Here is a 17769-nt window from a genome sequence, read left to right as displayed (position 1 = left end):
ATTGATCATATTTTTGCTCACAAGTTTATGTACTCGACTGTAAAATACAATAGTAACTGTAGTTGAACACCAACACACATATAAGTAAGCAGTAAAGAACACACAGATATATCCTCGTGGCCCTCGCGTACTTTATAAAGGACCAATTTAACACAGAAAGGTATATTTTATACCTTAGGCTGCTATTTACTCTTAAACTACTAATCATTCTCAAGCAAACTTAGCCGTTTTAGTTTTCCTTGAAAGTTTGATATAGTTACTACCATCCTGAATTTTTCAAATTTTGAAGAGGGAGGGGGGGGGGGCGCTCGATTTTAATGAAAATTTGGACTTCAAAGTTGAATATTTCGCAAACAAATCACTGAATCGAAAAATCGTTTTAGCAAACCCCTAATGGTAAGATCTATCCAACGATACCCCACACTATAGGGTTGGATGAGAAAAAAAAAACACCCCCACTTTACGTCTATGGGATGTACCATTTTGTCGGCATAGTTTATATATATATATCCGTGCAAAATTACAGTTATCTAGCATTGATAGTCCCTGAGCAAAGCCGCGGACGGACGGACAGACAGACAGGCAGACATGGCGAAACTATATAAGGGTTCCATTTTTGTCATTTTGGCTCCGGAACCCTAAAAAAGAATCTTAAGAATTTTGAAATAATATCCAAAATAACAATGCTGGTAAACAAGTCTAGGGCGTTAGTAAAAAAAGTCTGTTAAAAAAAAGTTCGGTCCCATAAGGATATAGATATTTTCCAAGATAAGCAATAGCCGGAGTTCAGTGATGGATGACTGCTGAATGACTTTATATATTTTAGAGCAAGAAAACCTATACTCGGAAGACGTGACAAAGCACATAGAGGTGGTGACCATAACGGAGGAGGAGCGCCTGGAGGAGTTCCGCGAGTGCTGGCAGAGCCGCCAGCACATGCGCCACACCTGCCGCCACTGCGCGCTCGGGTTCGTGCTGGAGGATGCCTATGTCATGCATATGAAGAGCCACTCGCCGGTAAGCCGTCATATCGTCACTAAAACTCGTAGCTCAAAATAGATATTTTTATGAGTGAACTTTATAGACATTACATCAAGGTTCAGTTTTGTTGACATTACAATTATATGAATTACTTTCATTTTAAGATCTTTTTCACTTGTCATGCCCATAAAGTTCGTATTTATGCTAGATCTAGGCGACATAAAATTACTTTTTATGCTCGTGCACAAATTAAAATCTTCGTCTAAGAAGTTCGTACATTTTTTTTAATAATTTTTTAAATATATAAAACTAAATGTCAACCAAAGCAATCGAAATAGACCGATAAAATTAAAAACTATAATGATATACTAATGCATAAACAATAAAAGGTACATAGTAAGTGAACAATTGTTTCCACTGTTGCTATTTCATTTCCTCGCCATCGAAGTGAAAAGTAGAATCAATGTAGCGTCGAGCATTAAACCCATTTTCCCCTAGACGTGTCTATACACCCTCGCCGTAACGGCTCGGGTGGCTATATGAATTTGACGGGTCATTTTATGCTCTTGTCCCAAAAACGCAACCCAATTTCCAGGAGGCGGGCTCGCACGTGTGCGACATATGCCAGTGCCGGTCCAAGAGCGCGGACATACTGTACCGGCACCGCCTGCGCCACCACCGGCGCTACCGCTGCACGCGCTGCCGCAAGCTGCACAAGGACAAGGAGACCGCTGCCAGCCACGTCATGACCTACCACACGAGGCTGGCTTTCACCTGCCCGCATTGCGGGAAGGGCTTCAAGTTAGTACTAGTGCTGGTGGACTGCCATAAGGGTGCCCCCTAATTTGCATACTATGAATTCGCATAGCTCATTTGGCATAACATATTATATCTTTTTAATATATATATTGAAACCAAAGTACTAAGTAGACAAGTGCATATCAAATAATACTTACTTTTTTAATAATACACCTCTAACATATATCTAGTTTCATATCGATACAAAACCTTTTTTTAATAAAACACTTCGTAAAAGTTTCAATCGAAATTTGATAGTGTTCTAGAACCTTTAGTCAAATCCATTGTTGGCAGACGGCCAGCGTACCTCAAGAAGCACGTGGCACAGCAGCACGTTAAGAGCGAGCGTCACTCGTGCCCCGCGCCCGACTGCGGCCGGGTCTTCCACGACAAGGCCGCGTTGCGCTCCCACCACAGGTACGGCGTACGGAGATGGGGCTAAATGTAACCGACTAACCATTAACGGTTAAGCGTTCGGTTGTCTTATGCTATAAAGGTTACAGCTCATTAGACCCACCAGGCACCCGACCAGCGCCGCCTCGACTTTCGGCGTTCACTCGTTGTCGACGGATGGCGCGTTGACAACGAGTGGACCTCAACGAATTTCCGAGTAGGGGGAACAAAATTTGGAGTTGAAATAAAAAATACAAAAATACTCCAGAAACCAATCTTAATTTGATTTCTTAATAGCGACATCTCTTCCGTTCCGATGGGGTGCTGAGTTTCTCGATGAGGGCTAAAGCATAGATGTCGTTAGTGTCGATGCTTAAGTGACTAAATAAGAAACAAACAAGCTGAGATATGTGGTGCATAGGAGAAATTTGTGTCTGTACTCCTCCTGTCCAATTGTGGTGTAGCGGTATAGCACGCAGCACGGAATGCTGAGGACCTGGGTTCGATTCCCAGCGCTGGTCTCTTTTTCTGTTTTTCTGTGCGTCTATGTTTCAGTTTGTGTAATGCAATAAAATTTAAATTTAATTGAATTGTATTTCCGATGTACCGTACCAAACATTGTCTTATGCGGTGAGCGCAGCGGCAAACGCATGTTTGGTAGTTAGATTGCGTGGATTGTGATTGGTAGTTAGCATAAAACAACCGAGCGCTTTAATAACATACCAAGTGCGCAATGGATCGCGTTACGTAATGGCTAAGTAACGATTCCCGTGCATGATCCACTGTATACCATACCCATACAAGCGTTTTATTGTCTCTACAGACGCCACAATGACGAGACCCACCGCGTGGTCGAGCAGCCTGTCATATGCGACACGTGTTCCCGCAAGTTTCCGTCTAAGGGGCACCTCCGACGCCATATAGGTATTTCACATATCGTCGCTACTTTTAAAAAAGCTCTTACCTTAAAATTGATAATTTTTCTGAGTGAACTTTATGAGTCAAGTGTCAATTTTGTTGAGGTATTGATAAGAGATACGAGTTTTTTTCAAAGAAGTGATTATATTTTCATGTTTAAAATTGTTAATTTATGTTGATTTCTAAGCTGTAATTTGAAAAACCCATGACGCTTATCGTCCTAATATCAGGTATATATGCGAAAGCTTAGGAGTGTATGTGTATTTAAATGCACTGTTTGGATTTATTGAAACAAATCATTCCTTTTATCATTTGATTGTAGTGTGTACTCTTGTTTCCTATGTCCTGTCAGTCGTTGAAAGGTTAACGTTATTTGTTAATTTCCCGTGTTTTCATGTGAGTTGTATACAATACGAAGTATATTTTATTTTTTTATTCAAACAGTGGTGCATCAAACGGAGCGCGGGCTGCCGTGCCCGCACTGCGGCGCCGAGTACACCACCGAACGCGGTTTACGCTTGCACATCAGCAACCAGCACAGCGGTCGCGCCAGGTCAGTAACTGCCAGCTGCCAGCAACCTGAGGCCGTATTGTATCAAAAATCCCTAATTAGTTTTTTTTGTATGATTTGAATTCATCATCTTTTTCTACCCTCGTCTTACAACGTGTGATAGAAAGAAGTGGTGGGAACGATTGTGATTACAAGTGTGTTAGGGCCTTATCATACTTGCGATTTGCGGGCGAGTTGAAAGCGAGGCGAGTGCGCAGCAAGTTCGCTGCGAGCGCATAACGATTTCGTCGCGAGCGCGTAACGATTTCGTCGCGTGCGATTTCAACTCGCCTGCAAATCTCAAGTGTGATATACAGTGACCCTTAGACAGTAAGGTCTCTGGAGTCAATATGCTTTTTAGCCAAGTGGAGTGAGAGAAGCGTGAGTTAGGTATGTCTCCGGATGCAACACCTCGCAGGTGTACAAGCTTTGCCAACTCATCATCATTAACGTCACGGAAACGATCTAGTCCTAAAAACACTATTAAACAAAGCGTGAGGAGTAAAACATTCCACGCACGACAAAAATATGGAACCAGCTTTTTGGACAGCATTCCCGGAGCGATACAACTTAGAGATCTTTAAAAAACGAGCCTATAAGTCTTTCAAATGGCCTGTGATACCCCTCGTCTTGCGTGATTGCTTACCAGGTGACCCGCATGCTAAAAAAAAGCAACAAAAAAAAAGCGTTTTCCCCGACTTTTTGATTCATTTTTTTCCCTGATATTACAGAAAGTATACACGTTGTTATGATTATGATATGGTATTGTATATGTTGTTGCAGCGCGGCGCACGCGCAGTGCCCGTCGTGCGCGCGCACCTGCACCACGCCCGCGCTGCTGCGCCTGCACATCCGCCGGATGCACTCCGACCGCACCAAGAAGTAATTACTGAGCTTGTACTTCCCTAAGCTATATAGCATTTATCGTATCGGAAGAGCAGAATAGGGAATATTTTCGTATTTAGAAAAAAAAAAACGATTCGTCAAAAGGATATATTTGAAATTTGAGCAAATAAAAATGCTTGCATATTCCCTATTGGCTTCAGATTGTACTGCGTTTCTGTCTGTCCACTTACCCCATTTGATCAACCATTCCCATTTGATCCACCGTCCCCATTTGAACTAAAGTCCCCATTTAAACCTCTTCTCCTATATAATCCACCGTCCCTATTTGAATCAACGGTCCCCATTTGATCTTGATCTACTGTCTCAATTTGACGCAGTGTCTCCATTTGATCCACTGCCTGTTTAATCCACCGTCCCCATTTGAACCACCGACCCATTTGAACCATCGTCCCAATTGAATCCACCGTCGCCAATTGATCCACCGTCCCCATTTGAATCATCGTGCCAATGAGGGCTATCGCGAATGAATTCGCCACTAGAGGCGCTAGTGTAGCGTGAGGTCTCCGAAATGTCAAATCTCATAGTTTTTGAGTGAGCTACGCGGGTTTATTCATAATTAGAAAAATATTGTTAATATTTTGTAATATTTGAAATTAATTATGGCAAATATGCGTTCCGGGGCAATGAATGTCTGTGTTTTGAGACATTTTTGTCTTTCAGAAACCTTTGTCCTCACTTTTTTCCGAACAAAACGTGGACTATGAAACACTGTGGCATGCTCGATATTTTTATGGTACGGTTTTAAGGTGTATTTAATATGATTTTAATCTAAACTTTGTTTTCACGCCCGTAATAACAGACTTTGAAAGCCATACTTAAAAACCTCAGGCAACAGTGCGCCATCTAGTGAGACAACAAAACGATAGCCCTCATTGCATCTACCTTCCCCATTTAAAGCGCCGACCCCACTTGAGCCAGTGGCCCCATTGTCGGCAGGTACCAGTGCGACGAGTGCAAGCGCTGGTACTACAGCAAGGGCGAGGTGCGCGCGCACATCCAGTGGTCGCACTCGCGCAGCCGCGCGCCCGCTCACGCCTGCCGCTGCGGACAGGTGTTCCGCACGAGGACGCGCCTCAGGGTAACGACCACCAACTTGTTACAAGGACCAATCTTTTTCAATCTGTGAGTCGCGAGCCCCTGGGGGGTCGCGAAGCCCCTCTTAGTTGCTGGGATAACTACTTCAATAAAAGAAAAAACAATAAGCTTAAAAATATTTTTTTAAGAACACGTTAACTAATAATCCATCCCAGCCTATATACGTCCCACTGCTGGGCACAGGCCTCCTCTCAGAACAAGAGGGCTTGGGCCATAGTTCCCACGGGCCCAGTGCGGATTGGGAACTTCACACGCACCATTGAATTTCTTCGCAGGTTTGTGCAGGTTTCCTCACGATGTTTTCCTTCACCGCAAAGCTCGTGGTAAATTTCAAATGTAATTCCGCACATGAATTAATAATATTAATGAATGAATGAATGAATGCATGAATTAATAATATGAACTAATAATATTTGTTACTAATTTTTTTTTTTTTTCATGTATTTTAAAATGAAAGAAAAACAACGGGTAGGGGAGTCGCGAAATAATTTCTTTATACTAAAGGGGTCATGAGAAAGGTTGAAAAACACTGACTTGGACGAAGAGCTGCCAACTTCCTCGGACAAAGAATTAACTTGGCTATTCAAAGTGGAAACGCTGCCTAAGTAATTTCTTCCACGCACGACTAAAGTATGGAACCAGCTACCTGGGACAGTGTTTCCGGAGCGGTACAAAAAAAACGAGCCTATCAGTCTCTCAAAGGGTCGGCAACGCACATGTGATACCCCTCATGTCATGCTCGTTTTCCCCTTTATATAAAAAAAAATGTTTTAGTTTTTATTTTTATTTTATGTATTTTAAGTTTAGGATAGTGTAATACTTATACTACTTGTTACGAACGCAGTTATAATGTACTTAAAACAAATAAATATCATGGGATATTATTGACACCAATTGACCTAGTCTCAAACTAAGCAATTATGGTGGCCCGGATAGTAGTGTTTAGAGGACCTGACTACCAAGCTTGTGATCCCGGGATCCCTTTGATGTATGAAACTTAATATGTTTGCTCTCAAGTCTCGCGTGTTAAATATGCTTTTAATATTGACATTTGCTTATTTATTGCCTTGATTAAACATAGTTTTTGTTATACAGAATCACATTAATTTACACCATCTGAAGATAGAGCCGGAAAGAACACACTTCTGCCACTGCGGGAAAGCATTTTCGGTGAGTTATTTTTAAAGATAAAAACGTCCGGTACAAGTTTATATTCGTGTTCACATTTTTTTTTATGAATGTATAATTTGATTAAATTTTCGATTATTTTTTAAACGTCCTGTACTTCTACAAGATAACCTAGAAACTGCAACAGAATCTTCTACCATGACATCAAAAATGTGCCCACGAAAATCAAATAAAATAAACGCTCGAGTAATCACCCAGTCGCTGGCAACTTATAATAAATCACTTTTTTTTAACGAAAATACAAACTGAAACATGGACGCACAGAAAAAAACCCAAAAAAAGAGACCAGCGCTGGGAATCGAACCCAGGTCCTCAGCATTCCGTGCTGCGTGCCATACCCTTACACCACCACTGGGCAAGGAGTCCCCATGCACCACACATTTCAGCCTGCTTTTTTCTTAGTCACTTAAGCAGCGACACTAACGACATCTATGGTTTAGCTCATCGAGAGACGTCAACATTCCTTCGGCTCAGCGCAGCACTGGTTCGGTGCAGCGCTGGTCTCTTTTTCTGTGCATCAATGTTTCAGTTTGTATTTTCGTTGGATTTCACGGGATGACCGTAAAAGTAACAAAATAATTTGGAGTTGAAATAAAAAATACAAAAGACTCCAAAAAACCCAATCTTCATTTTTTTTTTTCAGAGTAAATCCGTCCTGGCCCGCCACATGAAAAGCCATGATGGCTTGACCTACCCCTGTCCTGAATGCGGGCTTCGTTTCAAATCAGAACCCTACGTCAAAGTTCACCACCAACTGAAGCATTTGAACATGACGCGAGCTGAAATCAAAGCTCTGAAGAAACCAAGAGAGGTACACTTTTTGGAAGGCGACAAAATAAAGACTGTGGTGCTAACTGGCACTAAGAGAGAGAGAAAAAAGAAGATAAAGGAAGCTGAGATATCAGAGGACGTTATGTTCGAGCAGGACAAGTTGAGTGTGCCGTTGTTCGATTTTGTTGAACTGAAAATGGAAATCGACTAGTAGAAGCGTAAGACTGCTTTCACAAGTCATGACCCTTTGTTACCGCCGTTGAAACTTCGGTTAAGTTTCTGCAACTCATTTAAGTAAATCTGACCTTTGAAGGCTGGTCTATGATTGGTTACAGATAATAGAACCAGGGGGAGCTACTACGAAATTCGAAAACCGAAGTTTGTCTCTTGCCGTCCCGCTGCTTGTGTTGCTCAATACGATACATATTTCGTAGTAGCCCTACTGAGACCTTGTCTAACACGCTCGGAATCACAATCGTTTCACTTCTTTCTGTCACACGGTGAGCAGGGTAGAAAGAGATGAATGTGATTGTTGAAAGAGATAGCGAGCCCCCGGGCGATAGACAATACGGCCTCTTATGGAATACACCCTATTAATCTTTTGAATTTTTTTTTAGCTAAGTTTTTTATTAGATTTACAAAATAAAAACAATTTTTATTATTTCTTCTCGAACGCACCGGATTTAACCCTTTATATGTTGGAACTGAAAACAGTACTGAGTTCTAGTTAAATTTCATCTGTTTTTAGCACATTCTGCTGATTTAAAAAAAAATAGCCTTAAATATGGCACATATCTGTCAGGACATACGAGGGGTTAAAAGATATTGTAATACGTAGAAAATTATGTCGATATGGCGGTAAAAGTTAAAGAGTATTTGACACCAATCAATGACACATTTTTTTTTAAGATTGGTTTTTGGAGTATTTTTTATTTCAACTCCAAATTTTTGTTACTTTTACTTTTTTTGAGGACCTGGGTTCGATTCCCAGCGCTGGTCTCTTATTCTGGTTTTTCTGTGCATCTATGTTCCAAAATTTGTAACAAAATTTGGAGTTGAAATGAAAAATACAAAAATACTCTAAAAACCAATTTTAATTGTTTGATTGTCGAGTACCTAATTGTATAGAATAGACGAAATGTAATTAACTATATAACATGTACAGTTAGAAGCAGAAGTGAATGAGCTTATTACCTTGGCAATAGAGTCGTTTTTGAGCACCGCAACCGCTCATCAACTTCTACTGCTGGTTGTACTTTATTATAGACAAATTGTAATAATGGTAGTGTTTGAATTTAACTTGGCCATTTGAGGTAATATACTATACAGCTAGTGCCATCCACGAAGACGCGTGATTTTGTCAAAATTAGACATTAATGACATTGTAATAAGAACCACGGCACGCGTCATCGTGAATGACTCTACCTATATCGTTGATCTGCATAGTAAATGTCTGTGTGAAATACTGTAAAATTGCCAAAACCTACCTCAATAAGCCTGGTTTAGGTCTAAAAATCATGCAAGTTGCTTACGTTGAGATTCCGTAACGCCAACGAGTTTAAAGTGATCAGCGCCGCAACGTACAACTTGGATTTTTCTAGCGAGTCTAAACTGGGCTTTAGTAACTAATTCGTCGAAATGTTTTTAGTTAAGCGGCCTACTCAAAGATCTGCTTCGTTTTTTGTTTCGCGTTATTTTTGCATTTTTTGCTCAAAGTACACAAAAATGGAACGAAATGAAATTGAATTAATTAATTAAAGCGAAAAATATTGTCAACCCTGGTAAGTTGTCATGTATACCTTAGTTAGCATAGATTATTTGATAGATCATAAATAATACAAAAATAGCGAAATTTGCATTGACATCAGGTGAGATAGAAAGAAAGGTTTATTTTGGCTCCATAAGTACCACCTAAAACTAAGACTAGAACTAGCACTAAAACTATGTTACTTGGTGACACGGCAGGATACCAAAAAGTGTCTCCACTCAGCATGTGTTGCCGCACATTATGTGCAGTAACGCTGGTTTTATGTGGAGCCCAAATAGGAGATAGGAGTCAATCACGGTCAAATATACGTAAAAAAAAGTACCTTACGGCACTAGACTGGCTGTTTGGAACAAAGCGCGCGGCGCATCAATCATCAATATTACTTTGACACAACCCCTGTCACGGACGTCAACAAACTATAGTGAAAGGTTCACAAAACCGCGCTGTGAACAAATTTTGTGCGCCGTTTTGATGTAAGAAACATAGATGTCGATGCAAATTTGATATAGAGGGGGTAATATCGATTTTAAGACTGTCGTTCCTCGTATATTTGGTAAAAATTTACACAAAACAGCGTAGTCTACTCTTTAATTTTATTGAAATAGGGTTTGCATATCAATAAAAAAAAATAACGTTAAGAGTCCGCAGCAAGCTTGATTCTCCATACAAATCGTAGTTACGTCCTTATTTTAAAATAACAAGTAGCATCATCATGATTTTTTGTAAATACAATGAGATAAGGGCATATCTAGGCCTGAAATTAGTTTATGACTCTTGAAATGGTATTACAAAGAAAATAGAACGAGTACAAGTTTTGCATTTTAAGAGCCAAAAACCCTGTGCAGTTCGGTTAAATACTACGGCCAAAATATAGTTCAGATTGAAGTCAAAACCTATTTCCGGCATCGACTAAACTATGTAGTTTCATAAGAAAAAGCATTTTTCCGAAATGATTTTGTGGTTTTCAAATGAGAACGAAACTACGAAAATCAGTAAAAAAACTATACATTTTTTATGCGAATCTGCAGCGAATCACTCTAGCGCGGGGGAACGGTACGGGGGAGGGCGGTACGCGCCGCCCTTTGTCCTTGGTTTACGCTGGCCCTGCGTGTGCGTGCGTCGCTCGTTAGTAGTGACTCGTCAGCTGTGCGCGAGAGTTACGTAATATTATTTTGGTGAATTCTCTTCGTATCATAAACGCGATCTAACTACTTACGACTTGGACTGATAACGGATTTGATATTTCTTGGTGATACTGGTGGTGTGTGTGCACATACTGTTCGACGACCTTGGCTTTCTTATATGGACTTTGCATTTTTATGTTACAAAAATGGATAAACAGGGTAAGTACCTACCTAGATGCATTTTAGTCAATATTACCAAGTACTTATAAAAAATGGGTCCATATATCGGCTCGCATACTGACAAACGATGATTTGGACAAAAAATAATTATGGTTTTACTAGAAAAGAGAAAAGAGTACCTATGCGAACTATGGCGCTCCCATAAAAAATAATTATTAATGTTCTTGTTTCCAGAAGTGAAAAGATCATCGAAGACAAGATTATGGTTATCGGCTCGTAGGAAAAAAAAAGGACCGGCTCGTCATAAAAAAGAAAACATTAATCCTAATAGGTAAGTTATAACTAGGACAGTAGCGTAAGATTTTTCTTCCTTGTCCTCTATTACAAGCTTTTATTTAGTTTCACCTGTCCCGATATTTGTCTGTAATCAAATCTTGCATTCGACCAACTTCTAGCAGTCGGATTGACTTGAAATTTTGCATAATTATGTAAATTGCGTGACAATACAATAATCTGGTAGCTGACATCCTGGTAGTCCGGCCAGAATCGTCTCCGAAGGACGGAACTCTTCAACTGTTACAATGTTATCGACTTGTTTTTGGTATAGGTACAAAATAAATGTAGTTTGGGTAACAATGCTAGTAAAGTCGACAAAAAGTACAGTCAGCAAAAAAGCTTGTATTAAAAATGAATTTTCGTACTCGTACCTTTATTTATTATTTTTGTACGACGTAGGTACACCACACAAACTTGTTATTTCACTTATACAGGTCATAGCACTGTAATAGCACATTGTGTATTAGGGCGGTAAGTAAGGTATTACGAACGAAGTATTACCTCTGGTAGTCTCTGTTATTACTTTGACTAATGGCGACTGACGTCATTTCACCATGTATGTATTTTTCACATGTGCAGTACGCTTGGCACCGGAGAGCATGCCAGTGAGCAGTCTGATAGTGATAACAATACCGATCCTCCACCTCAACCTCTAAATTTAAGCAGGTTAGTGTTTTTATTATTATTTTTACTAGTTTACAATCTTTTATTTAACTTGCAATGTATGTACCTATGTACTCGTATGTATGTATGTGAGGCTCAAATCCTGCGAGTTGAATTTGACTCAGTTTCAGTGGTCGAATTGACTTGAAATTTGGTATACTTATGTGAATTGCGTGACAATACAATAATCTGGTAGCTGACATCCTGGTAGTCCGGCCAGGATCGTCTCCGCAGGACGGAATTCTTCAACGGTTAATGGCATCGACTTGAAATTTCGTATGATGTAGGGTAACAATGCTAGTAAAGTCGACAAAAAGTACAGTCAGCAAAAAAAAAGCTTGAACAGATTTTTTTTTTTACCAAAAACTTATTTCACAGCTACTTACGTTTTTCACTTGTAGTTTTATTTTCGCTCTTGACTGCAACTGCACTGAGACTAGTACCTACTCGTACCTATATTGACACGGCTATTAAAGATGATTTCAGTTTATTATCTTGATCGATGTACACCGCACTTCTGTTATTTCACTTATACAGGTCATAGCACTATAATATCCCATTGTTCATTAAGGGCGATAAGTAAGTATTACGAACGAAGTATTACCTCTGGTAGTCTCTGTTATTACTTTGACTAATGGCGACTGACGTCATTTCACTATGTATGTATTTTTTACATGTGCAGTACGCTTGGCACGGAGAGCATGCCAGTGAGCAGTCTGATAGTGATAACAATACCGATCCTCCGCCTCAATTTCAAAATTTTAGCAGGTTGGTGTTTTATTATTATTTTTACAAGCTTTTACCTTGCAATAGTTGCAATGTATGTACCTATGAATGTATGTGCAGGTAAAATCTTGCGAGTTGAATTTGACCCACTTCTTCCACATTTGGTACGGAAAAGTAGTTTGGATGAAAATGCAAGTACAGTCAGCAAAAAGCTTGTATTAAAAATGTAGTCGCGCGCACAATATGGCACCGAAAATCGAAACGTATTTTTTGCATAGCGTCACCGGCGTTAGAAGTTTTCTGTAGTAGTGTACGCCTCATAATGCAGTATCAAATATTTTTATTTCACCGTATACTCTGATTTAACCTTGCATGGTATAAATATAACGTAACTTTTTTTTCCTTTCAGAAATTTGAGTCCGAGTACTCCGTCCTCGACACCATCATTACAAATTGAACTTGATCATGATAGCAATGAGGAAGTCGTACGTAAAATGACAGGTCGACGAATTTTCAATGTTCAATATTTATTTGAACAAATGAAGGCTGTGGATCATAGTCCATTTAATTGCAGCTTTAAAGATATGGATTTTGTGAAGGAGTCGAGAATCGGATTCCAGTCAACTTTTCTTTTCAAATGCAAAATGTGTGGCAAAAAAGAAGCATTTAATAATGAAAAACTAGAGTCTAAAATTAATAAAAATGTGTTCAAGCAGTCGTATGTTCGGGTAGTGGCTTTTCCCAATTAGATGAGCTTTGCGCTCATTTAGATATGCCATGTATAGCGGAGAAAACATTTGGGAAGAGAATTTGTTGCTTGGGGATGTTTTAAAAGATATCTCTTTGAAGAGCATGTTTGAGGCAGGACTCGAAGAAAAACAAATGGCAATTGAAAAGGAAACGTAGACGCTGATGGCGTTCCCTACATCACAGTAGTAGCGGACGCATCGTGGGGAAAAAGATCATATCGTACCAGCAATTATAATTCATTATCCGGGGTAGCGTGCATTATTGGGTATGAACTAAAAAGGTTCTCTTTTTAGGAATACGGAATTCTTATTGCTCTGTATGCGCTGTTGCAAGTAATAAAAAGATTGAGGTCAAGAAACATAAATGTTTTTAAAAACTGGTCTGGTAGCTCCACAGCAATGGAAGCCGACGGTGTAGTAGAAGGTTTTAAATGCAGCATAAATATGCATGGCTTGAAATACACCAAACTTATTGGTGATGGCGATAGCAGTGTCATGAGTGCTTTAAACGAAGCATTGCCATATGGCCACTCCACTGCTATACACAAAATAGAATGCAGTAATCATTTATTACGAAATTATTGCACTAAATGAGAAATTGACAAAAAAACTGAAAATAAACAAGGACCTGTCCCTATTATCATGAGGAAATGCCTAAATGATAACATATTGCGACTACGAAAGGCAATTAAAGGAGCAATAGACTTTCTTCGAAAATGGAAGGGAAAACTTTTACTGAGAAAGTAAATGAATTAAAAAAAGACCTACGAAACGGCCTTGCCACGTTTTTGGTGAGCATGCCAACTGCAAACATATTTTTGTAATGGCCCGAAACCAGGCGAAGAAAACTTCATAGGCCAAATGAAAGATTGTGGCTTGTGGTATGACATATACACCGCTATAAGTCCTATTTTAAACAATGCCGAAAGTCTCCTTATGGGGCAAACAAACAATATTGTTGAGCAGTTTAATGCACTAATCGCAAAATTTATAGGAGGCAAACGAATAAATTACTCCCTTCGTGGATCTTATGAGTCCCGTTGCTACGCAGCTGCTACAAAAAGAAACACCGGGAGTCTTGTAGCAACCATGAGTAAAGTATTAACAAAAAATGAAGAACTGGGGACTTACACGCAGAAGTATGAGAAGAGGCAGGCAGAAAAGGCGAAAAGAAAATCAAGCCAAGACAAAAAATCAAAACGAAGAAAACGTATCGCAGGACCCGATGAACATTACGGTGATATCGAAAAAGAACCAGATATGGAAGTTGAGCACTACGAAAAAAGAAAACAAGCACTCTTAGCAGACTTTTCAAAAAGTAAAATAGAACTTGAAAATATCCAAAAAGATACCGTTGGGCAGGCAACGAACCCTGAATGGATCAAACAACGAAAAATACGCCTTACTGCGTCAGTGTTTGGTCAAATATGTAAGAGAAGAGCTGCCACGTCGTGTAAAAATATTATAAAAACACTCTTATATAGCAATTTTAAAGGTAGCGATGCTACTAGATACGGCAATGAGAATGAGCCCATCGCTTAAAAGAGACTGAAGCTGCACTAGGAGTGCAAGTATCACCTTGTGGGTTATACATCCTCGAGGAACACCAGTATTTAGGCGCGAGTCCCGACGGAGTCATAGACGAAGAAACAATTGTGGAGATCAAATGCCCAGCTTCGGCGGCAAATATGACGCCAACAGAAGCTATTTTAAAGAAAAAAATTACTTTCTGTGTGTTGGACGAAAGTGATCCTCAGAAAATAAAACTGAAGCAAAATCACAACTACTTTTATCAAGTACAAGGTCAGTTAAATATTACAAAAAAAGATACTGTATCTTCGTGGTGTGGACTCCAAAAGGCATATTATTCGAAAAAATCGAAAAGGATACAGGATTCTGGGAGAGCATATTAAAAAATTGAGAAAATTTTACATGGAATGCATACTACCTGAAATTATAGATCCGCGTCTACCTAGAAGTTACCGATACGAGAGAGTTCTTAAAAATAAGCGAATTTTCATACTTGTATGTATTAAAAAATAAAACACAATATTGTATGACTTTTTTATTTTATTCAATACACCCAATCTTCAATGTGTCCAATCAAGTTGATGTTGTAGTCTATAGATATTATACTTTTCACTTCTCATGCTCGTAAAGTTCGTTTTTATGCTGAGATTAAGCGACATAAAATGACTTTTTATGCTCTAGTGCATAAAATAAAATCTTTGTCTAAGACCAAGCTAATCAGGTGTCAACCAGCCACAAACAGAAAGTTTTTAACTTTTTTTATTTATATAAAAACTAAAAATTAACCAAATCAATCAAAATAAATCAATAAAATAAAAAATAGAATTATGTATATAGTAATTCATGAAAAATAAAGAAACATAGTAAGTGAACCATTGTTTCCACTGTTGCTATTTCCTCGAATTAATCGAAGTAAAAAGCAGTGTAAAACTCGAGCATTAAACCCATTTTTCCCTCGACGTGTCTATCCACCCTCGCCGTACCGGAACGAACGTCTTAAAATCGTAAACGTCGTAAAATGGCTCGTTTTATGCTCTTGTTGTACAATCGACTATTTCACTTCTCATGCTCGTAAAGTGCGTGTTCATGCTGCATCTAGGCAACATACAATAACTTTTTATGCTCTAGTGCATAAAGTAGAATCTTCGTCTAAGGTCAAGGCAATCAAGGTGTGAAACCACAAACAAAAGAGTTTCTACATATTTTTTATTTTTTTTACACCTAAAAATCAATCAAATCGATGAAAATAAATCAATAAAACTAATATAGTAAAGCATGAAATAAAAGGTACAAAATAAGTGAACATTTATTTTACTATTGCTATTTCATTTCTTCGCAAGCGAAGTGAAAAGCAGAGTGTAAAACTCTAGCATTGAGCCCATTTTCCCCTCGACGTTTCTATCCACCCTCGCCGTGGCTCGGGTGGCTATATGAACGTCTCGGGTAAAATTGCTCGTTTTTATGCTTTTGTTGTACAATATACTATTTCATCACACTTGCTCGTAAACAGTGTCGTAAGCTGCAGGCTAACTTGGTTGCAGTCCTTAATAAAACCTAAGGGCCTTTTTTTGGCGTTATGAGTTGTTGCGCGTACTAATACTGCTGCGCGCGCAGGTTCTGCACGACTAGCAGGAGGACCTCGTGCACGCATGTCAGGCACATGCTGCGGGAGGCGGAGGGCGGCTGGTAGCTGGCGCTGCCAAGAACTGCACCAGCGGTATCGGCAATTTTTGTAACAATAATATTTTCTTTTACACATATACAATTTTACTCGCAAATGTGATGAAAACATTGTAAGTCGCACGGGCGGTACTATAATTATGAACATCGCCTAGTCCTCAGTCTTTGACTTTGAGCTTCTAATACTCTCGTTCGTAATTTCTTATTAACCGCCTTTAAGACATAATGTACTATTACGCCACACCTGGCCATAATGTGAGTTTTTACCGCCCGCTATGCGTATGGTAAAACCCACTTTCTGGCAAGGTGAAGACGTAAAATTGTGTACTCACCATGGGCAGTAAAAAAGTTTTACAGCGTAATGTGTAGTGTAATGTACATTTACGTTTTTGGAACGCCAAATAATATCCTAGCCGGTAGCTGCCCTCCCGCGCTGTATATATTATAATCTTGGTCTGGAGATGTTCTACTGTTATATTCTACTTAGATACTGCAATAATTTCACCATTGTATGAAGATATTTTACTGCAATATTGTTACTGTGACATGTCTCTAGCTCCGCCTTCCCGCTAGCGCGCTCTTGCTTTCTTTCTAGCGCCCTGTCTTACTCTAGGTGAAACAACAACATTTTAAAGCGTGTTAGCGCGTGATCTCAACGCGGAGTTGAGCGCTACTTGCTGCGGACTCTTAAGTCATACAGTGTGACTACGGTTTTTAAAAATTATTGAAAGTGGATCTTTATTTTTTATATTTATTTTCTTTTTTGATGAAAACAAACAGCAATACAATCTTAATAATATTAAAGACCATTTACCCCCCAAGTATGTGTAAAATCTGTCTTTGTGTTACTCTTATACCGTAACTCTTTTTCGGAAGGGGCAGAATTACGTCTAAATACTTAGATCATTCGTCGCTCAGCGAGCTATGGAGACAGTAATGCTATTTCTTTGAAAGGATAAAATCCGAAATCACGTTATCCGACAAAGAATAGTCACCGCGCTCCAAGAATTAGTTCGCTGAAGTGGCGTTGGCTGGCCTAACGCTCTGTCCTTGCAGTGACCGCTATGATAACGGTTGGAGATTCGAACCCGCAATAATGTTTTGTGGTGCTGCATGTAGAAGGTATGCATTGCAACTTGAAGGAACAGTAACTTGCGTAAAAATAATTGGAAGTCGAATGGTTAGGACTCATGTTCGGTAAATCGCGTGTTATCTCGATCCTTAGTACCTGTCTAAATAAGCAGTTATTGACATGAAGTCACAGTCGTTCATCATTTACTGGAAAGTTCTAGTTACGGCGGTTTCACTTATATCATAAGTAGTATTTAGTGTGATATAAAGTATAGCATTTGTGATCTCCGCTCCTGAATGTAGATAAAGTTAATGGTTATTTAATAATAAATAATAGGTAAA

The 17769-nt window shown here is 39.3% G+C and overlaps 2 protein-coding genes across 2 annotated transcripts in view; both read left to right on the top strand.

The window, feature by feature from the left end:
* Positions 1-7829, top strand: part of LOC141443070 (uncharacterized) — a 9518-nt gene extending 1689 nt beyond the window's left edge. Inside the window, exons 2-10 of the mRNA XM_074108281.1 lie at positions 827-1017; positions 1577-1782; positions 2074-2196; positions 2996-3096; positions 3535-3643; positions 4424-4522; positions 5483-5624; positions 6737-6811; positions 7473-7829. Coding sequence (XP_073964382.1) covers positions 827-1017; positions 1577-1782; positions 2074-2196; positions 2996-3096; positions 3535-3643; positions 4424-4522; positions 5483-5624; positions 6737-6811; positions 7473-7811 — 1385 coding nt within the window. The 3' untranslated portion in view covers positions 7812-7829. The remainder of the gene's footprint in view (positions 1-826; positions 1018-1576; positions 1783-2073; positions 2197-2995; positions 3097-3534; positions 3644-4423; positions 4523-5482; positions 5625-6736; positions 6812-7472) is intronic.
* Positions 1-17769, top strand: part of LOC141443142 (uncharacterized) — an 86455-nt gene that overhangs the window by 24223 nt on the left and 44463 nt on the right. The gene's annotated exons all lie outside the window — the stretch shown is intronic.

This window comes from Choristoneura fumiferana, chromosome 26 (assembly GCF_025370935.1).
Source record: "Choristoneura fumiferana chromosome 26, NRCan_CFum_1, whole genome shotgun sequence".
Classification (NCBI taxonomy): domain Eukaryota; kingdom Metazoa; phylum Arthropoda; class Insecta; order Lepidoptera; family Tortricidae; genus Choristoneura; species Choristoneura fumiferana.
The sequence above is the reverse complement of the archived record's forward strand: the minus strand, read 5'-3'. Positions and strand labels throughout refer to the sequence as shown.